The sequence below is a fragment of the Balaenoptera borealis genome (genome assembly GCF_965194805.1).
Source record: "Balaenoptera borealis genome assembly, chromosome: 3".
Classification (NCBI taxonomy): domain Eukaryota; kingdom Metazoa; phylum Chordata; class Mammalia; order Artiodactyla; family Balaenopteridae; genus Balaenoptera; species Balaenoptera borealis.
In genome coordinates this window covers 111,366,136-111,386,411 of record NC_138866.1, presented here as the reverse complement: position 1 = coordinate 111,386,411, position 20,276 = coordinate 111,366,136, and the positions used below count along the sequence as shown (strand labels likewise).

At 39.2% G+C, this 20,276-nt stretch overlaps 2 protein-coding genes and 1 long non-coding RNA gene across 10 annotated transcripts in view; 1 reads left to right on the top strand and 2 right to left on the bottom strand.

Moving 5' to 3' along the window:
- The window catches only part of APH1B (aph-1 homolog B, gamma-secretase subunit), a 114,018-nt gene extending 106,745 nt beyond the window's left edge, over positions 1-7,273 (bottom strand). For 6 of the 7 annotated variants that reach the window (XR_014242138.1, XM_082383515.1, XM_082383517.1 and 3 more), the window contains exons 1-3: positions 7,055-7,273; positions 5,511-5,681; positions 400-470 (exon numbers count right to left, since the gene is read on the bottom strand). Coding sequence is in view for 6 of the 7 variants with exons in the window: in XM_082383515.1 (XP_082239641.1) it covers positions 400-470; positions 5,511-5,681; positions 7,055-7,167 (355 nt within the window). In the remaining variant the exon portion in view is untranslated. The remainder of the gene's footprint in view (positions 1-399; positions 471-5,510; positions 5,682-7,054) is intronic. The other variant, XM_082383519.1, reaches the window with a different exon arrangement.
- Positions 1-20,276, top strand: part of LOC309624851 — a 205,651-nt gene that overhangs the window by 134,206 nt on the left and 51,169 nt on the right. The gene's annotated exons all lie outside the window — the stretch shown is intronic.
- RAB8B (RAB8B, member RAS oncogene family) overlaps positions 12,222-20,276 on the bottom strand; it is a 70,366-nt gene continuing 62,311 nt past the window's right edge. The window contains exons 7-8 of the mRNA XM_082383528.1: positions 19,685-19,735; positions 12,222-18,755 (exon numbers count right to left, since the gene is read on the bottom strand). Coding sequence (XP_082239654.1) covers positions 18,663-18,755; positions 19,685-19,735 — 144 coding nt within the window. The 3' untranslated portion in view covers positions 12,222-18,662. The remainder of the gene's footprint in view (positions 18,756-19,684; positions 19,736-20,276) is intronic.

Here is a 20,276-nt window from a genome sequence, read left to right as displayed (position 1 = left end):
TTGAAACCTACAAAGATTTAAAAGATAAAAATGGGGCTTCCCTGGTGGCGCAGTGGTTGAGGGTCTGCCTGCCAATGCAGGGGACACAGGTTCGAGCCCTGGTCTGGGAGGTTCCCACATGCCGCGGAGCAACTGGGCCCGTGGACCACAATTGCTGAGCCTGAGCGTCTGGAGCCTGTACTCCGCAACAAGAGAGGCCGCGATAGTGAGGGGCCCGCGCACCGCGATGAGGAGTGGCCCCCACTTGCCACAACTAGAGAAAGCCCTCGCACAGAAACGAAGACCCAACACAGCCATAAATAAATAAAAATAAATAAATTAAAAAAAAAAAAAGATAAAAATGGCTTTTATGTCAAGTCTGATCTTTTATCTTTAGGACGCTATGCAGTTCTAACTTACCATAAGCCAGCAATCGCATAGAGGGTGCTTTCTCACCTGGGTTTATACTCTTCAAACCCTCACTGGATTTTCTAAAATAAAACCACACAGATAATTTTTTTTAAGTAGTATATCAGAAAAATACATACGATATTTTGAAATCCAGATACTTAATGAGGTTTTTGATCACATCATACTCTAAATCTAAAATCCATTTAAACGAACACAGCAAGTTTTCAATTAACTAAAGTCAACCAAAATTTCCAACCAACTTTTGCCTTTTGTCTGACATTCACAAAGAGGAGGAAAAATAAGAAGAATATAAGTAAATAAGCCATCAGGGATTGAGTTTAATAATACAAGAAAAAGTAATACTTATGACTAAGCTTAGGAAGTATTTAATTCAATATCTTATGGCATCTACCACTCTGAATTTTTCCTCCTCCCAAAGTACTGTATCTTCTATTCCACTTCTTTGGTACTTTGTTGTATTTCCGCCTGGGTTAGACTTATTCTGTCACTCTCCCTTCTACCCTCCACTCCGTAGAACGTAAGTGGTACTCACTCTTCAAAGTCTAGTTCATGCAACAATTGCTCAAAGAAGCCATCTTTACCAATGATTGATAATTATTCATCCCATCTCTCCTTACTCTTAAATCCTACAACACTGACAGTGTGAACTCTCATATGGATACCTAATCAAATGGTCTTCTGATTCGAAAACATTATTTGTTTCATAACGCCAGTCAGGCCTCAGGGGAGAAGTAATCAGGGGAGAATAAAATGCTACCCTCAGAAAAGAAGATAAATGAATACCTGAATGAAACATTAGACTACTGCTCAATAAGAAATGATCTTCAGAGTGATCATATCCATGCTTCTGTCATGGACAATTTGCAAACTGACCATGAGCCCCTGCACCCCATACAAATGTGTGAGGACTGCGGCAGGTCGGCTCCACTCTTGTCACTATTGCTACCCCTTGTTGGCTAGAAAGTCTGCAACAACAATCCTGACGCAAAGGATATTTAAATTATATTTAAAGTATACTTATTAAAGCAATAAAGGAACCAAACGTTTTACAACGATTTTTCAACAAGTGCTGAAACAAAAAGGAGTTCAGTTAACTGTAAGAGTAGAAAATTAACTAGAACATGGAAATTATATTCTGGGTATTGTGTTAATTAAATTTTAAGGTATGTATATTCACTACAGTGAGCCTATCTCATGACATAAATATATTGACTACATTAAGGCAACACAGAATTCAACCAAAATTGTAATAAGCATAAAGAAGAAGGTCTTTGGGACTTCCCTGGTGGTCCAGTGGTTAAGACTCCACGCTTCCAATGCAGGGGGCACAGATTCAATCCCTGGTCGGGGAACTAAGATCCTAGATGTGGCCAAAAAAAAAAAAAAAAGGCCTTTTTCTTTTCTAGACTCAAAAGAAACAATTTGCCATTTCAGTGCTCTCCATTTGGAAGCATCATTTGGTAGCAGGGACATGAGCCAAAATTTAGTGACTGTCATCTTCTTTCTCTGGAGCAGTAACCACCTGAAATGTGCAATTTTCCTAAATAAACTTACCTGTCACAGGAATGTTGTTAAAGGCTACTAAATGCTTAGAGACCTATACAATAGCAATAACTTCCATCAACAAACAGATATAATGGTATAATAGAATCAATAAATTTTGGAGGATTTCTGTTTTATGTAAATTGCTCAGCAATGAATAAAAGATTTTTGCTATTTAGTAAAACAAAGTACTGCTATCACAAATATATTAAAGATATAAATTTAAAAGTTTAGTAAACGTCCTTGTTCAATGAGGAAGGAAAGGTCTAGGGCCAACATCAGGAAGTGAAAAAGTACAAAACACCATCAGTTTCCATGTTCCTGACGGATACATCACACAACTGATGATGTAAGTGACGGTGATTTTAATTTGACCATTTTACTGAAGTGGAAAATTCTTTGTTTGCGTTTATTATTGTTTCCAAGAACAAAAAAGAAAAAGCTCGATTTTTTAAATATAAACTTTGAAAAACAAATGATAAATCATACCAGCTTTCTTGTTTCTTCTGATTCACTTTATACGTGTGTGTAAGAGAGGGAAAGTACCAAGGAATATGCATATAAATACACCATTTTAGAAAATTTTTTAAATAGACTTATGCCTTTTAAGACATTATAGCAATGATTATCTTATTATTTTGTCTATAAATGATTTTCTCAAATTACCAAATATTTATGGTATCAGCATTATAAGACAATTGAACTAAATTACAAAAGCTTCAATCCAAGCCAAAAAATTCTAAGGTATGTTTTAGGCAATGTGCAGGACCATAACTTGGGTTTTTCTTTTTCCTTCTGATTAAGGTAGAAAGGGCTATCACATGTGGCCACATGTCAATTTCTCACAGTGCAACTCTTTGCTAGGCTGAAAGTGTCAATTCATTCATTCAAGATGAAGTACTGGTCCTAAGACCTAAGCCATGAAATAAATTTATATTGGACTACAATGATAAATACTTTGATTCAATTCCATATATGTAAAAAAAAAAACTGGTGCAAGCTCTCCACATTTTAATCTTGGCACCAAATTCAGATAGAGAAAATTTGATTGAGGCAGTACTTTAAACTTAAAAGTTCAAAACTTACTTTGGCAGTGGAGATAGTTAGAATACTGATTAAACTGAAGTTCCTATATTTGAATGTAGTAAAGCCTAAGAGAGCAACTTAAATGCATCTATATAAATGTTAGTCATGAATAAAGTATCATAATAATTCTCAAACTTGTTTTAACACGTAACTACATAACATCCAACATTTCTAAAATGTGCTAGGAAAATACTGTACCATATTCCAAAGGTTTGTAGCAGATGCCTTTTGTAAAGGCAAACAAAGGCACCTGTTAATACAGGTTTGTCCTATTATTTGTTTGCAAATCTCCAAAGGTCCTTTCAGAGGAGCAAACACGGTTTCCCCAGAAGGCCAAAGAGGCTTCTGTGAATTTCCTGGCATGAGAGCCTGCAGACTGACAGCCATAATTCCTTCTGCATGTGGCCCTCATTAAAAATGGCAACTCTGGGACTTCCCTGGTGGTCCAGTGGTTAAGACTCCAAGAGGCGCAGGTTCGATTCCTGGTCGGGGAACTAAGATCCCACACGCGTCCCGGCGCAGCCAAAAAAAAAAGGCAACCCATGGGGAATTCCCAGGTGGTCCAGTGGTTAGGACTTTGCGCTTTCACTGCCGAAGGCACGGGTTCAATCCCTGGTGGAGGAACTAAGATCCCACAAGCCACACAGCCATGGCCAAAAAAAAAAAAAAAAAAAAAAAAAGGCAACCCATGTTCAGCTTGTAGTCCTTTGGAACCTTAGGTTAGTGCCAATAAAGGGTTGCTTTTCAGGTGGAAACCGTGAAGAAACACAATAGTGAAGAACAGCAGATACCCATTTAGCCACTCCAGGTAAGTGAGATTTTAGAACCTCAAGTCCTAAGGGGTTATTAAAGCCATGTCCTGATCTATGAAAATCTACTGAAATTAGTAAATGCAAAACCAACATGAGCCAGTGATGTTGGAGACAGGAAAATCCAGTGCAACCTGAGGCTGAGTTAAGAGAACAGTGCCCTGTCAAGGGTGGGAAGGACCCTGCTCTCTGCACTGCTTCGACCACAGCAGGGTACTGTGCTGGGTTCCGGGCACAGGTAAATCCCAGGCACTGACAAAAAGGGGTGTGTCCACTGACATAAAAGAACAGAGATGGGAAAAGGTTTGGAAGCCACATCCATGTCTCCTGAGGGCCAGCTGAAGAAATGAGGAATGTTTAGCCTTGAAAGAGACAAGATGATAACCATGTGACAAGAGACTGCATTTGCCTGTGTAAGGTAGAGGTCAGAAAGAAGGAGATTTTTATTACCTTAATATATTCTACAGTTAAAATTAAATTTTGGAATAGTAGTAACTGCTGCATACCAGAAACATTCAACCACAGCTGAATGTCCATCTGTTAAGGGTACTGTATTCCCATGGAACCTGAAATGTCATGTTTGATTTTTATTGGTTGTTCTTTAATATTTCCAGGAACTAATGGAAATTTCATTTTTAAACTTTTTCTCAGATATGACTCTTGCTTCTAAGCAATGGCTTCCTGGTTTTCTACTTGTGATTTAAATTGCTTCGTTATTAAATTTCAATATCTGTTATTAAAAGCAACAAATAAAAAATACAAAAGGACTGGCATATTGGCAAGAACAAATTATCAGAAGCCTATTATAAGAGATGTTATTGAGGTTCTGTCTTGGTTGCATCCATAAAATTCATAAAGTGCTTTAATTATCTCACTTGCAGAGATGAGAAGACATAGCACATTTATCACTCTAGTAACTAAGCCTTACTACATAATCAAAGCCAACCTCATGACTACCTGAAAGAAAATATGGTTCCAAGTTCAAGCTGTGTTTCAAAACAGTGGTTTCATGTGAGATCCTCATGGATCCTACAGATGACCTACTTTCTGGCCTAAAAAGGGAACTCATGCCCATGGCTTTTTTTTTTTTTAATGTATTTTTCTATTCTGAACATGAAATCAAATGACATATCACAAAATGAACCCCTGTTCCTCCCTAATAAAGTCAAAATAATGGCAGGCATAGTCACCATAAGAATTACCTATTTTAGGTGATGTCAAAGAGAAGTGCATATAAATTCTGATCTGGCACAGTTTTTGTTCTTCTTGTTTCAATGACTATTTCTCTAGCTTATTTTTCTCCATGGCACTTATTATCTTTTAATATACAATGTCTTTTCTTGTTTATTCATTTGTTGTCTATCTCTTCCCACTATAATATTACCACCATGAGACTGTCTTTTAATCATGATGTATCCCCAGTACCTAGTGTATGCACGGCATTGAGCAAATTCTCAAGACATATTTTTTGAACGAGTGAAGGAAGGAATGAATGTCCACGAGTTAAAATACTCAATATTTTCAGGCTGGAAATGTACAATCCCTTGGCTTGGAACTATGTAGGAAGACATGGACCTTCAAATACAACAATACATTAATGTTTCAAACTACTAAATCATAATTCAAATAAAACTGGGAAAAAAGGTAAAGCATTTAACTTACTTTAAAAGTTTATAATATGCAAACCGGAACATTTCTTGGATAAGGACTGAGATTAACACTCCAAAGATCAGCAGATCTCTCTGTCTTGGTTCATCTTTGTTATCAGTAAGGGTTGCTGCCATGAACCAAATGAAGGAAGAAAGCAGCAGAGACACCAGCCAGAAGAAAGCTCTGAAAATTAGGGGTGGGGGGGAGTTACAAGTGAACAGGGCTAATAATGATTTAAAAGCAGAAAAAACCCTGCTTGAGAAGGAAGAGATTTCCTGACAAAAAAAGTGTTCATGAAGTGATGCTCTTAACCAACTGGTCCTAATCAATGGGGCAGTTTCCCCGGTGAAATAAACATGCAGGCCAAGAGGAATTTGAGATTTTTCCTAAAAATCACTTTTTTCAGTGACCCCGCTATTTGTAAGTAAATCTGCAGACTAACTGCCAAGGACTGTCTGTCTGGAAACTTGGTTATTTGCTAAGCTTCCTAATTAAAGCTTTGCCCATTGATGTGCAAATGTCTTTTCCAGGAAAATGTCTACATCTCTATTAACAGAGCGATTGGTTTAAAATCCAGAGGTTGAAAGCCTGTGCTCTGATCTACATCAGTCTTCCAGGCCTGGTTTTTACAACATTCCTGTGGATTTTAATGATTATAACAAGCTTTACAGACCTCTTGCCCAAATCTCTATTGTTTTTTAAATGACACGTGTGATGCAGCATTTTCAATACAGTTGTGAGAGGTGAGAAAGCTCAGAAAAGGTGGGATTCACTGGCCTCGCCTGGCTGTTTCTCTTGGTACCAAGTGAGACTCAGTGGTGGAGAGGGTCGTAGCGGAGCTCCAGTAAGAGCTGCCAGACAGGTGAAAACTGGGATTATGATTACATTCGCCACCAGAGTTCGGTATTGACCAAGCTCCTGCAAGGAGACGTACTACAGGTGCTGCGGAGTTTTCACAGGTTTCTACCCTTTGGCCGCACACCTGAATCACCTGGGACGCTTTTTAAAAGTCCGAATTCCACCCCCTAGACATTCCTATTCAGTTGATTCAGGGAGGGATAGGTGTTGTGCATCCGTATGTTTTAAAGCACCCGATCCCCAGGTGCTTAAGGGCTCTTAACTCGCTTGGGATTACAGATGCCTGTCAGAATCTGAGGGAAACTAGGGACCTCCCCCTCCAAAAAAATAAAAGATGCATATTTGAAGTTATCCACAATTTTTTAAATACAGTTTTAATGTATGACTCACTAACGCCCACCCACGGACCCTAGGCAAAAACTCGGGAGCCAAGCGTCAGGGTTTTCTGAGACCCACGGTGTGATCTCCTTCCCTAGAGCTCGCCCTCTGGGGTCGCGGGGCTCTTGCTCTTTTCTCGCCGACCCTCGGAGGAGGGCGAGGAGTCCCAGGAGTGGGGCCTCCGCTCTCCCCCCTCCTAACCCTTCTCCGCTCCAAAGCCCAACGAGGACGAGCCGTTTGGTGGGGACGCCAGGGATCGCCGGTACCCCCGGCGGGGGAGGGGAGCCCCAGGTCCGGGTTTCCCGGCGCAACCGCCTTACCCGATGATGAGGAAGATGATGCGCAACGGCTCGGTGGCGATGGTGAAGATGTAGAGGGCGAGCGCAGGCCCGAAGGCAACGAAGGCGCAGCCGAAGAACACGGCCGCCGTCATGGCGACCGCAGAAGCCGGCCCGGGGGCCTAGCGGGGACGCGGGGGCGCAGAACGCCAACGGTGAAGAGCGCGCGGCGAGGGCGGGGCAGGCCGAGGGGCTGGAGGCGGGGCGCGGCGGAGGAGGCGGGGCGCGGCGGAGGAGGCGGGGCGCGGCGGAGGAGGCGGGGCGCGGCGGAGGAGGCGGGGCGCGGCGGAGGAGGCGGGGCGCGGCGGAGGAGGCGGGGCGCGGCGGAGGAGGCGGGGCGCGGCGGAGGAGGCGGGGCGCGGCGGAGGAGGCGGGGCGCGGCGGAGGAGGCGGGGCGCGGCGGAGGAGGCGGGGTGGGGCGGGGCTCACCTCCGGCTTTCAGCCCGGGAGACTTCGCAGCTTCTGATGCAGAGGCGGCGGTATCTGGAGACTTTAGCGTAGGAGCTTTGGCGCCGCCCCCCGCCACCACCACTGGTACGCATCCATCAGGCCAACGACACCGCCCACGACGTGGCTAAGAGAAGGGGAGGTCCCCAAGCCGCTTTGGAGCCAGAACTGGGGCAGAGTCCAGATCAGCTAACGAAAAACTCCGCGCAGGACATAGGCAGGATTCCATTTCTAAACAAAGGAGTCTTTTTTTGAAGCACGTTATGCCATTTGTATAGTTGCGGGAACTTCGTGAAACTACGTACAAAACTCTAGCTGGGAGAGCAGTGACCCAGGCGATAACTCACAGTAGAAGCTGTCCATCTCGGGGTTGTTTTGGCGAGCTGGTTTTATTTGTACCCCACTCCCGCCAAGTCTTAAAAAAGTTGTTTTTGAAGGCATTCTTTGACCACCCCGTAATAACAGTAACATCTCCCTGCTCAGTTTTTACTTGCTCATTTGTCTCCCCGATTAAAATGTAAACTTCTGGAGGGCAGGGTCTTTGTTGGTTTTGCAGCAGCAAGAAGGTGCTGAACTAAATATCTGTTCAATGAGTGAAATAATTTAAAAAGTGGAACTTAAAAACATTTGCTATTTTGTATTAATTAAACAATTTCTGAGAGGTTTACAAATTAAAACCAGAAGGTTAATTTCCATAATCATTCACATCTAAGATTTACCTCCATGCCTAATGGGGATAATACACGTTATGGGTTATTTTGAGGATTGTGCCTGCACAGTAAGTGCTATGTAAGTGTTAGCCATTCCTACTCATTCTTTAATGTCTATCGTGAATAAAGCTCTTGGAAATCAACACTGAAAAGACAAAAGTTGGGACCTGACTGAAGATGTTTTCGCAGCTCACCTCTGAAAAATGGGCCTTCAAATAATACAAGTATTTAATTTTTGTGGTAAAATGTCACCTTTGTCCATTTAAAACAGACATACATATTTTCCTATTACTCCACAGAATTTTTCTTCATTTTGAAATGTCTTGTCCAGCACCTGTTAAAACTCAGGTTGAGACAACAGTTGAAATTGATAGAGTGACTCACCATTAGATAGATTCTTTTGGTTCTATCCTGAATCAAATTTGTCAAATACAATTACATTACTTCAGCTTCATGCAGAAATGCCATCACAGAGGCATATCCTACTCACGTCCTTGGTGTAAATTAAGCTTTTTTTTTTTTTTTTTTTTAAATTAATTTATTTATTTTGGCTGTGTTGGGTCTTCGTTTCTGTGCAAGAGCTTTCTCTAGTTGCGGCGAGCGGGGGCCACTCTTCATCGCGGTGCGTGGGCCTCTCACTATCGCGGCCTCTCTTGTTGCGGAGCACAGGCTCCAGACGCGCAGGCTCAGTAGTTGTGGCTCACGGGCCCAGTTGCTCCGCGGCACGTGGGATCTTCCCAGACCAGGGCTCGAACCCGTGTCCCCTGCATTGGCAGGCAGACTCTCAACCACTGCGCCACCAGGGAAGCCCCTAAGCTTTTTTAATACAAGAAATTGTAAGCAGATAGGATAGGGGGTCCCCGGAGACAGAGAACCAGGCATGGCTTCATTGACATAAGAAAATCTGTTTTTGGCCTAAGCTATTTTGTCATCTAAGCCTAGACACAATGCTTGTCTTTGAACAGGCCTTAGTAATTAATAGTCTTAAGGGAACAAAAGAATGTAGGACTGTTATTGGGCAAGAGAAGTAACAATAGCAAAGATAATATATCAGTAATAAAGACTCCCAGCTCTGTTTCAATGGTAAAGATTAGCCTGAAGCCTCAACCACCAGATCAACTGGAACCTAAGGGGTGATGATGTTGACCTCTTCTGACCCTTGTGACTTCAATCAACTAAAGCTTGGACTCTGTCAACCTTTGCCTCAATTCTATGCTGAATTCTCCTCTGCTCAAGCGTCTACATAAATATGCATGTACCCTTAGCTTAAAACTTCCCCAGTTTTGCCATTTGGGGAGACACTTCTTTGGGAAAGATCCCCAGTGTGCTCCTTACTTGCTGCAAGTAATAAATCCTTCCTTCTCCTGATCTTTGGCTTGGTTGTGTCTTTTGGCTCGACACCCACCATGAGGCGAACCCCATTTTGGGGGTAGCAAAATGGCCATCTACATTTTTTCTTGCATATTTCATAAACTATTTCATTATCATTATTCAATATCTCTAATTTACTGTTTGAGTTCAGGGCTAGAAAAAAGTTTTGTTTCTCCTGACAAATGCATATGCTCAGCTTGAGAGCTAACTCATCATATTCAGGCTTTATCTTAATTCCCAGGAACCTTGGAGCTAAATTTAATAGTCAACTGTAGCAACTCTTCTTCTTTTTTTAAATTACAATTACTGCCATGACTTCAGAATATGGCTTATTCTTTTATCCCTATTTTGATTTGACTATCCTGATTTTAACCAAGATCTGTGTCTCCATTAAAGGTGCCTCAAATACTTTGGAAGTAGGCAACTCAACATGCAGAGCTATAAATTGGGGGAATTTGCACTTATGTTATCTTGACCATATCTCAGTTCAATTTTAGTCCCCAAGTCCAGTTAAAAAATGGGAAGGCAATGCAAAATGTAATGACTCTGCCCCCCTATCTATGAAGACATCTTTAACTGATGCCTGTTGGAATAAAATAGAAAAGGAAGTAACTAGATCAAACTGTCAAAATCACCAATAAGATAGACTTCTTCAGCATTCATGGTTATTTACTAGAAACACTTATTTCAAGTTTTCTCTGAATTACATTTACATGATGCATGGCTGTTTAAAAAGCACTTTTACACTGATTTCCACAATTCTTTTACAAGTGAGGAATGTGAGGCTAAGAAGCAGTGCTATTGACTCCTTAAGTTTTTAGGAACTTACTATGAGTTTTCTCCAAAGACTTGAAAACATACTAAGTGATGTTGGGACTTAAATCTCTAAAAGGTGCCTGGGGGAAAGAGGCTGACACACACTATGGATAAGGATATCCACTGCTGGGTATGCGCCTGGAGGAGTGGGAGGGTGCAAAAAGCAATACCACATTTTAGCAATTTATCCAATAAGGCTTGGACATACCCACCAGTAATTCACAATATACTAATGAATTCACTTGCGCTTTATTTTCTGATAGTGCTGATAGATTTATACTCAACCATTTATTCATTCATTCAAAATGCATGCTGCGTGAGCATGAAGTATCAGGCAAAACGCTAGGGATTGGGAGGACCCCAATGAAACAGTTGTGCTCCTGTCTCCACTGAGCTCACAGTCTAGTGGAGAAGCCAGACAGGCAAGTAGAGGGGTTGTGAGGATATACAGGAAGGGGGAAGGACAGCCAATCCAAACTTGGGAGCTGTTGCTAAAGAAGATGACACCCACTCATTCAGGTCTCAGCTTTGGAGTCAGCAAAGCTAGGAAGTAGGGGAGAAATGGAAGGACAAGTGGAAAGGCCTCAAAGTGAAAGAAAGCAGGGCATTTCTGAGGGACAGAAAGTAGTTCAGGATGTCCTCTCAGTGTGAGGAGAGATAAGACAGAAAAGGCCAGCAGGTTAGAGTTTACCTCAAGTCCGGAGTTTATCCAAGCTCGGAGTGACAGGCTCAGATCTCCTTTGTAAAGATAATGGAAAATGGGATTTCAGATAAGAGGTCTTTGGCATCTGCAGATGAATCAGGGAAACAGCAGGAGTCTGGAGAGAAGCAGAAAGACTGAAGAGATTTAGGAACTGTGCAAACACAATTTAATGACCTGATGAGCTACATGGAGTGAAGGAGGGGAAAAAATCAAGGGTGATGGCTTCTGGAAAGGTATATATATATTTAAATTAATTAATATTAATTAATTTTACTTGTACTGACTGAAAAAAAAATGCACAACCTAAAAGTTGAGAATTATGTTTTATTCAGCCGACTTGCTGAGGGCTCGGGACTGCTCTAAATAAAGAGCCAAAGGGAGGAGCCAGATATATAGGAGTTTTGAAAACAAAAACAAAACCTGGTGGTTAGAGCAGCTGATGATTACTGTTAAAGAAAAACCAGACATCTCAAGTTAATGAATTTAGCACTTTTCTATGTGTGGGAAGACGCAAGAGTCTTGGCTCATTGAAAACATTCCTCTGATATGCACCTTAGCTATCTAGGGTCAGTATCCTGCTTTTCTTCATCCTGATTCCCCTCTGGGTGCAGTTTTGGGGGGCAGCTGCAGTGGCTGAGGGCTTGATGGTCGCAGCATCCTTTGTTTACTGATATGGCATGCGACATTTTTCATCCACACTTGCTATGGGGGCATTCTCATATATCCCTGGAACTAATATTGGAAAACCTAAATTTTGAGAGTAGAAAACATGAAGAAAGGGGAAGAGAGGGTTTACTCAATTTATCAATACATAGAGAGCATTCTGGGTGATTTATCTCATTAAAAGAAAATTCTTCTATATTTAATAAAGGATAAAAGAGTGTAAGATATTTAACAAAGATTAAAATAGTGTAAGATGAGGGCCAGAATAAAAACCAGATAATGAAGCTTCTCTTTTTATTGCCAAACTTATTGAGGCACTGATGAATTTACTTCCATTCTTCCTTCAAATTAAAAGTAAATGGAGAACCAAACAGCTCCTAAATTACACTTAGCTTTCTTCAGCAACGTGTTGATTGTGATGACTACTGAAGTTCACTGATTCTTTCAACATTTATTAAACACATACTATGTGCCAGGCTCTTTGCCTGATACTGTGATTACAAAAACCAAAGACTCGGTCCCCACCTTACAAGAGCTTAGAGTCTAGTGGGGAAGGAAAGTAAACAGATGATTCGAATCCAAGGTAGTGAGTGACACTTTGGGCAGACACAGGAGGGAGTTCCTAACCAGGGATGGGTTGTGGCTGAAGTCTTCCCAGAGAAACCCTTACTGAATGAAAATAAGTAGAAGTTACTGAACGATAAGGAGGAGTTAGACAAGGGGCAGGGAGTCAGCAGAAGGAAGAGCATAAGGAAAGGAATGACAAAGCATGTTATGTTCGGGGAAATGCAATTACTGATGCGGTTCAAAAGGTACATATGAGTTAAAGAGTGACAAAATCTAAGGCGGGAAAGAAAGATGTGGGGATCGCAAAGGACTTTGTTTGCCAGGCTACAGAGTTTAGTTTTTTTTTTTTCCCAAGGTTATGAGGATTAAATTTGGCAGGGGTGTAAGATTTGTTTTAAAAACCTGTCAGCACTGTGAAAACTGGATTGGAGGAAAATAAGATTAGAGACTGGAAGACTGGTTAGGAGAGGTTGCAGAAATCTAGGCAAAAGATAAGGAGGCCTCAACGAAGAGGCAAAAATAATGGGCAAGGAGATAGATTAGAGAGTAAGGAGTTAGTACATGTAAGGCTCGGAGGTTGATTAACTGTTTGGGGATCTGGGCAGATGATGGTGCTATCAAGATGGAGAGAAGAGGAGAAAGAATAGGTTTCTCCTCTTGGGATTTAGAGTTGTTGGTGGGAATTGCTGGAGAAGGAGGAAAGATGGACAGCTGAGCTGGAATTTCAGACATGTTGTTTGATATACCTGTAGCAGATTCAAGGGGAGGTGTCCAGTAGGCGGATCAACTTTGAAGTCTGGCCCTCTGGAAAGAGGCTGGAGCTAGAGATACAAATGTGAAAACTGTATTAGTTTCCTATCGTTGCTGTAAACAAATTACCACAAATTTAATGGCTTAATGCAACACAAATTTACTCTCTTATAGTTATGGAGGTCAGAGTTATGAAATGAGTCTTACCAGGCTAAAATCAAGGTGTCAGCGCCAGGATAGTTTCCTTCTAGAGGCTTTAGGGGAAAATCTCTAACTTCACCTTTTCAAGATCCTAGAGGCTGGACTTCCCTGGCCGTGCAGTGGTTAAGAATCCGCCTGCCAATGCAGGGGACACGGGTTCGAGCCCTGGTCCAGGAGGATCCCACATGCCGCGGAGCAACTAAGCCCGTGCGCCACAACTACTGAGCCTGTGCTCTAGAGCCCGCGAGCCACAACTACTGAGCCCACGTGCCACAACTACTGAAGCCCGCGCGCCTAGAGCCCGTGCTCCGCAACAAGAGAAGCCACCGCAATGAGAAGCCCGCGCACCGCAACAAAGAGTAGCCTCCGCTCACCGCAACTAGAGGAAGCCCATGCACAGCAACAAAGACCCAACGCAGCCAAAAATAAATAAATAAAAGACTTGACCTTTAAGAAAAAAAAAAAAGAGTGAAAGGAAAAAAAGCTTGAGAGGAATAGTGAAGGTTCAAAATGGTTCTGGGGATGAACGGCAAAAGCTACCGGGAACATGCACCAGCCCAGGGGTAGAACATTGGCAGAACATCGACATCCAATTGTGCTGTTTGAAAGTGAAAACAACAGAAACTAAACTGGCAAGGACTAAGAAGGGAAGCACGATCAATTTAAGGCTGCAGTTCTATAACAGAATAACCTCAATGTATGCTGAATTAAGAATAAGCAGGAGCTCTGGCCATTTTTCTCAGTCTTTAAGGAACTCTAGGGCGGGGGGGAGGGATAAATTAGGAGGTTGGCATTAACACATACACACTAAAATATATAAAATAGATAACCAACAAGGACCTACTGTACAGCACAGGGGACTATACTCAACATCTTGTAATAACCTGTAAGGGAAAAGAATCTGAAAAAAATATATATATATCACTGAATCACTGTGCTGTATACCTGAAACTAACATGACATTGTAAATCAACTACACTTCAGTTTAAAAATAAATAAATAAATAAAATTTCCCTCCAAAAAAACAAAAAGAACTCGAAGTAAGATGTAAAGTTTGCTAAAATATCTCAAGTCTACCATGGTTTGAGACACACACCTAGCAAATTAGAAGAAACATTTAAAAAATGTGCAATCCATTTCAGAGAGACGTAAGTATTTTCATTATGTAGTTTTTATTTTAGACGAACATTATTGTAAAAAAAAGTTCACCTGGAATAAAATCCATTTTTTCTTAAAAAAAACACAGCATCATTATCAGTACACAGTTAATGAATTGGCTTAAACAAGATTAACAACATGACAGGTCCACTTTATCTGCAGGAGCTTTTTCACATTAAGCCATTGGAGCAAAAGTAAAATATGCTGAAACTTACAGTAGGATGATTCTATGGAAAAAACGGATATTTCCCATTAGGGGCATGATTTTAGTCAAATAGTTTACAGTATTTTGCTTTAAAGGGACAGTGTCAGCTGCAAATAAACAAAACCCATCTGTAAGGCCATAGGAATGAATTATAATTAAATTCACATTTTAAAAAAAGGTAAGAAATAAAACAAGAAGTTCTATTAGTTCTTGGCAATAAGAAATGCAATTGCGTATGGCACAAGCATTTCAAACAATGAAGTAAAATTTGAAAATATCCCTAAAATAATTGTTTGCTAATTTTCATTTCTGTAAATTTCATTTAGATTTTTTTCATAGTGAACACGACACCCATTAATTTTATTAGTCTGAAAAAAGACCAATTCTACTGTAAAATTGTGCTAGCATTTGAAATTTTATTAGTATACTCTGTCCATCTAGGTCCCTCTAGGACAAGGAATTTCATTTTTAGACATTCCCCCACCCCCTTCTTTGGATATAACAAGAAGGAAAAAGGAATGTCCTTTCTGTTAAAAGAAAAATTATAAAAAATCTGAGAGCAGAAATGAGTGCTTAAAATCAGAGAAAAGTAAACCAACATAATGAAATGCTATTTTAAAATTTTAAGCTTAGAAGCTCATCTTTAAAGATTAAGAACTAAATTTATAAAGAAATCTAAGTCATGAACTAGGAAAGGAAGTCTGCTTACACGTATCACTTACTGTTCACAGGAAAAACTATAAGCCTTAATACAGATTCTCAGCATTCAGAACCTGTAAAATGGAGTTATAATCTCTTATTTAGAAATTTCTGCAAACATTTATCTATATTGCACAGCTAAATTTATTAATGGAGACAGGAAGATAATACTTTTTTTGCGCTACTGGATATGACATGTATGTTCTATCCTAAACTACCTGCTACTTTTTCCAATGATGCCTTTAGTTCAAAACAAAACATATAGTCTAAATTGTGTTGGATACTTAAAGACTGGCTCACTGTTTTTCTACTAGGTATTAGAATACTAGTTAGCTAAATGAGGTATAATTAAAAAATAGTCCTTCAAAGTAAAGAGTATAGTCTTCTGAAAATTTATAACAAAGACTGCACAAAATGTTCATGTAAATAGTAAGAAACCCTGCAGCACCTCCTAACTGATGCACAGGTGGATTATTTTCTCATAATCTGTCTGAAGTAAAATATAGCTAAAATAAGTTCCCAGTGAAACGCTTTACAATCAACTGATTTACATGCTACTTAGTTACAGCACGTTTTCATTGTCTGATACCCTCAGACTCTATTTGAAAAGGTCTAGCCCAATCATTGTCAAAAATTAGCACACTGATAATAAAATGCAGCCACTGAACCACTAATACTGCTGCAATAAACCTTCATGTACCTTTATCCATAAAACCACAAAAATGTTCACACAAAACTAGATTTCAGCAGGGAACAGACAATTATCTGTCACTAAATTCATCTACAAATAGAAAAAATAATGCACTATATGTACATTATTAAGCAAAGTGGAGTATTTATTGGGGCATTTTACCATGCAGAAAGTGAATCTCCTATGGTCTTAGCTCAAATTATATACAACTTAGCAAAGCTAAATGTAAGAAAATAGCAAGGACAATTTATTTCTATATAACAGAGTATATACCCCCAGTTTGCTGCTACTTCAAAGAACACTTTTAGACTCATCTAACTTTCATAGGCTCTTTCAAAGGGAAGTTCATGGAGACTAGTTATTAACCCATATGAGACAACAGAAGAGAGAAGGAAAAAAAAACAAAAGCAAAGCATTCTGTTTAAAAAAAAAAGGCTAACCACAGAATATGTCAGTTTTGGTTTGCAGACAACCCCTGAGATATAAACCAAAGTGTTAAGACACCAAAGAGTTGGAGGTAAATTACTAAGAGAGTTACATTCATACATGGTGTCATAGCACTTGCCTTTTAGAAATTACCTTGTTACCATCCAGAAAGCTTAACTGCTGGGATCTTTTTCTGAAAATCAGTGAATACAAAATGTTTCTAAGAAATTATCTTTTTTTGTTCCAGAAACCTATCTAATTTTCAGATGGTAGACTTACAGTCAACTTTTGATCAAGGAACTACTGATTTTACTGGGACACCAACTGGTGCCTTTAAGCCTATAAGTAAGTACAAAAAAAAAAAAAAAAAAGAAAAAATCAAGGAGACTGAAATTTGTGAACAATAAATTTAGTGAACCCATCAAAAATAGCTCTGGTATATATTTCCTGCCACTAAATTGTGCATAAGTTTTCAAACAAGTAGTAAAGGTTGACTGGTCCAAGTATTCTAATGATACATCTTAATTTGAAGCAGAATTCTCTGAGGTAACAAGCAATCCATTCCCACTTTCAACTCCCGGACTGAACTATAAAGCATGATGGTAACCTTTGTGAAACAAAACCAGGCCTAACAGGAAGAATAATTATTATTTCCTAATCACCTCTTTATTACTCCCTTCTGTGTTATGACACTGAAGGCTAGAATAACAACAATGAATTTGGCACATTAAGTTAACACTAAATACCTTTTTTTCTCATGTGACGGTTTCATCTACAAAAGGCATACCAGTAGCAGTGTTTGGTGAGAAAGGCAGCTAAGTTTTTTGGTTGGCTTTGGCCCAAATGGCTGGACCAAGTTCTATAACAATGCACCTGAACAGATGGAACTGGGTTCTACACATTCAACAACAGCTGTTGTAAAACTGAAACCATGCTCATATTTGCTCTAATGAAAAGGCAAGACTTTTCCTAGAGGCTGCACTAGGTCTAATTAATTTTATTAAAAAAAAAAAAAGCCCAAATTTTTAAAAAAATCATTATTTTCACCATTACCAAGAGCTATCTCTATGAAATTTATATCCACAAATTAATCTCTATCCCTATAGGTAAGCATTCTGTGAACTAAGTCTAAATCTAACTCTCGTTAATTCTTGCAGACAGGGATTATGATAAGAATTGGGCATTACTACTAAACCAACAGCTAAAGAGTGAATCTAAGAAAAAATATATTATGTTTGCTGATGTGACAGAACAACAATTAGATGCTGAAATAAAACCCTAAGTAGTGTGTCTGTCTATGTAAAATTTCAGTTTAAGAAGCTTACACTTAGAAACAGACAACAATGTTCAAATATGTTATGTTTTAGGTGAGTGATTATAATAGGTCAAACATAGGAAAGAAGAGCAAATACAAAACTCAAGAAAAGCGACATTAAAGTGATTTCGAAATGCAGTGTCAATAGATTAGGCAGAGGTAATCAATAAATCACCTGAAAAAGTGATTTATTCAGCTACCCGGACTCTGGCAAAAAAGTCAGGAATGAAGCAAAACTCTAAACAATCTGAAGAAATAAAGAAACTGTGGCCTTTGATGAACAGATGGGCATTTTTATGAATTTTTAAGATAAATTTTATCAGAATTTAATGACTCTTTTATTTAAGAAAATCAGAGCCCTTAAATAAATGCTATCAATGCAATAACATTTGCCCATATGAACCTGACCAGATATGCTGTAATTTTCGTACATTAACCTCTGCTTTAAATGTTCTACTCTTTTTTTAAACATTCCCGAATGCAAATTTGTCTAGAACCTCATCAGACAGAAGTGTGCAGATATGAATCTCAGATTGTGCTGTAACAAGGAAAGGCTAACAACTGATGTGCAAAGTGAAAAAGAAAAAGATAGCAGCTTCTGCAACACGCAATAAAACAGAGGAAAAACAAGTTAAGTCCTGCACGTGTCTCCACTTCATTGCTTCCACGTTTGAAAGAAGAAGCGTGTTATCTTGATGGGCCATGAGGCTGGAATCCACTGCACATTCTGTGTGCAGAATCTAGGTCTAGGTTCAGCGGTGCTCTCAGTAGCAGCCAGGCAGGATGATTCTGAGGCTGGGTGACCTGTGCTTTCAGAGAAGCAGGAAAGGGTCCTCTAGGTGAGCTGCAGTCTCTCAGAAAGAGTTCATCAAAGTAGCGAACAACGGAAGAAACTGGTCTTCTTTGATCGGTTTTCTGTTATTTTCACTGGTCCACCTGCCCCTGATGAATTGCTGTCATTCTAAAAAAACAGAAGATGGAGTTAGCAAGGAAATAAAAGTTTCATGGTTTGAGCCCAATTATCTAAGAAATAAAAAAATATCTAACCATGCCATAAATGTGTCCTCAGTAGTGTGGTTAATTAGGAAGGGAACTAGTTAAGCTCTGATGTTGTCTGTTTCTTTGGAAACGGTGGGTTAATATAGGAAAAATATTTTAAGGCTAGCACCTAATATATTAACCACATATTAGGAAGTTCCTAAGTCCAGTTCAAAAAAATTATAACCAAAAGAGTGTAAAGTTTCAAGGGTAATAATGTAAACAATGTTAAGATACTGGTACAGGCAACCCCTTTGTTGGAGGTAAGAAGAGTTGGTAACATAAGGTATACAATTATATGCAAGATTCAGGTTAAACCAAACTTTCCGGGATGTTGGGATGTCGTAATGATTCATCACTGAGATTGTTTCAAATTTAAGCAAACTTCAGCGACTTTGAGATCATAATTATATACTGATATAGAGAAAGATAAAAAATTTAATTTTGCCATTATTACTTTAATTATTCTGATCAAAATTCAATTAAAGACCACTTAATGGGGATATATGTATATGTATAGCTGATTCGCTTTGTTATAAAGCAGAAACTAACACACCATTGTAAAGCAATTATACTCCAATAAAGATGTTAAAAAAAAAATAAAAATAAAGACCACTTAAAGAGCCAGAGGAAAGAACTGAAACAGCTGCAGCTCAGAAATAAGAAATTTGAAGAAACAGAAATAAGAATCAAAGTTTAAGCAGGTGAAAATGTAAGTCAGGGAAAAAAAATGGGTTAATCTGAATATATTATAATCAGGCCTATCCCTTTAATTAAATAAATAAACAACACAAATAAGAGAACAAATTTAAAAACAGCATAAGGAAAATAAAAATTATATGTCATACAAACCATTTTTCTGTTGAGTTTTGTCATTATATCCCGTGCAAGTGTAAAAAATGCCTAAAGGTAAACCAAAGATTTCATTATTATATGTTTATATTATCTTTTAAAATAGAAATGTAGCCTTTTTTATTATTTCATTATAAAATATAAATATATTACTTTGAGGTTTTTAATTGAGAAAAGAACATAATTGCAATCACAGTAGACACATGACTATTGTAACTTATTTTTCATTTATCATATCATAAAGGTTTTCCAGTGTAATCAAACTGTCATTCATCGAATATTTTCTGCACATAACATCTGACACAAGTTCCTAGTATGACACTTGTTGAGTTATGGGTATAATAAGATCACTTGGGAGGCGGAGGCTCTAAAGCTCCTGGGCATCCCCAGAGTGGGGCACAGTTTCTGGTCTAGGAGATGCTGAATATCCGTTTAATAACTGAAGGAATAATTATGAATTACCCTATAGCTCTAAAATTTGTTTTCACAAAAATCTCCACCTTTTATTCCCAACCTCCTCTCTTTCAAATTGCTTTCCCTCTTATACCTGAGAATATATAACCTCCCGTGTCGCAACACTCCAAAATCCCAA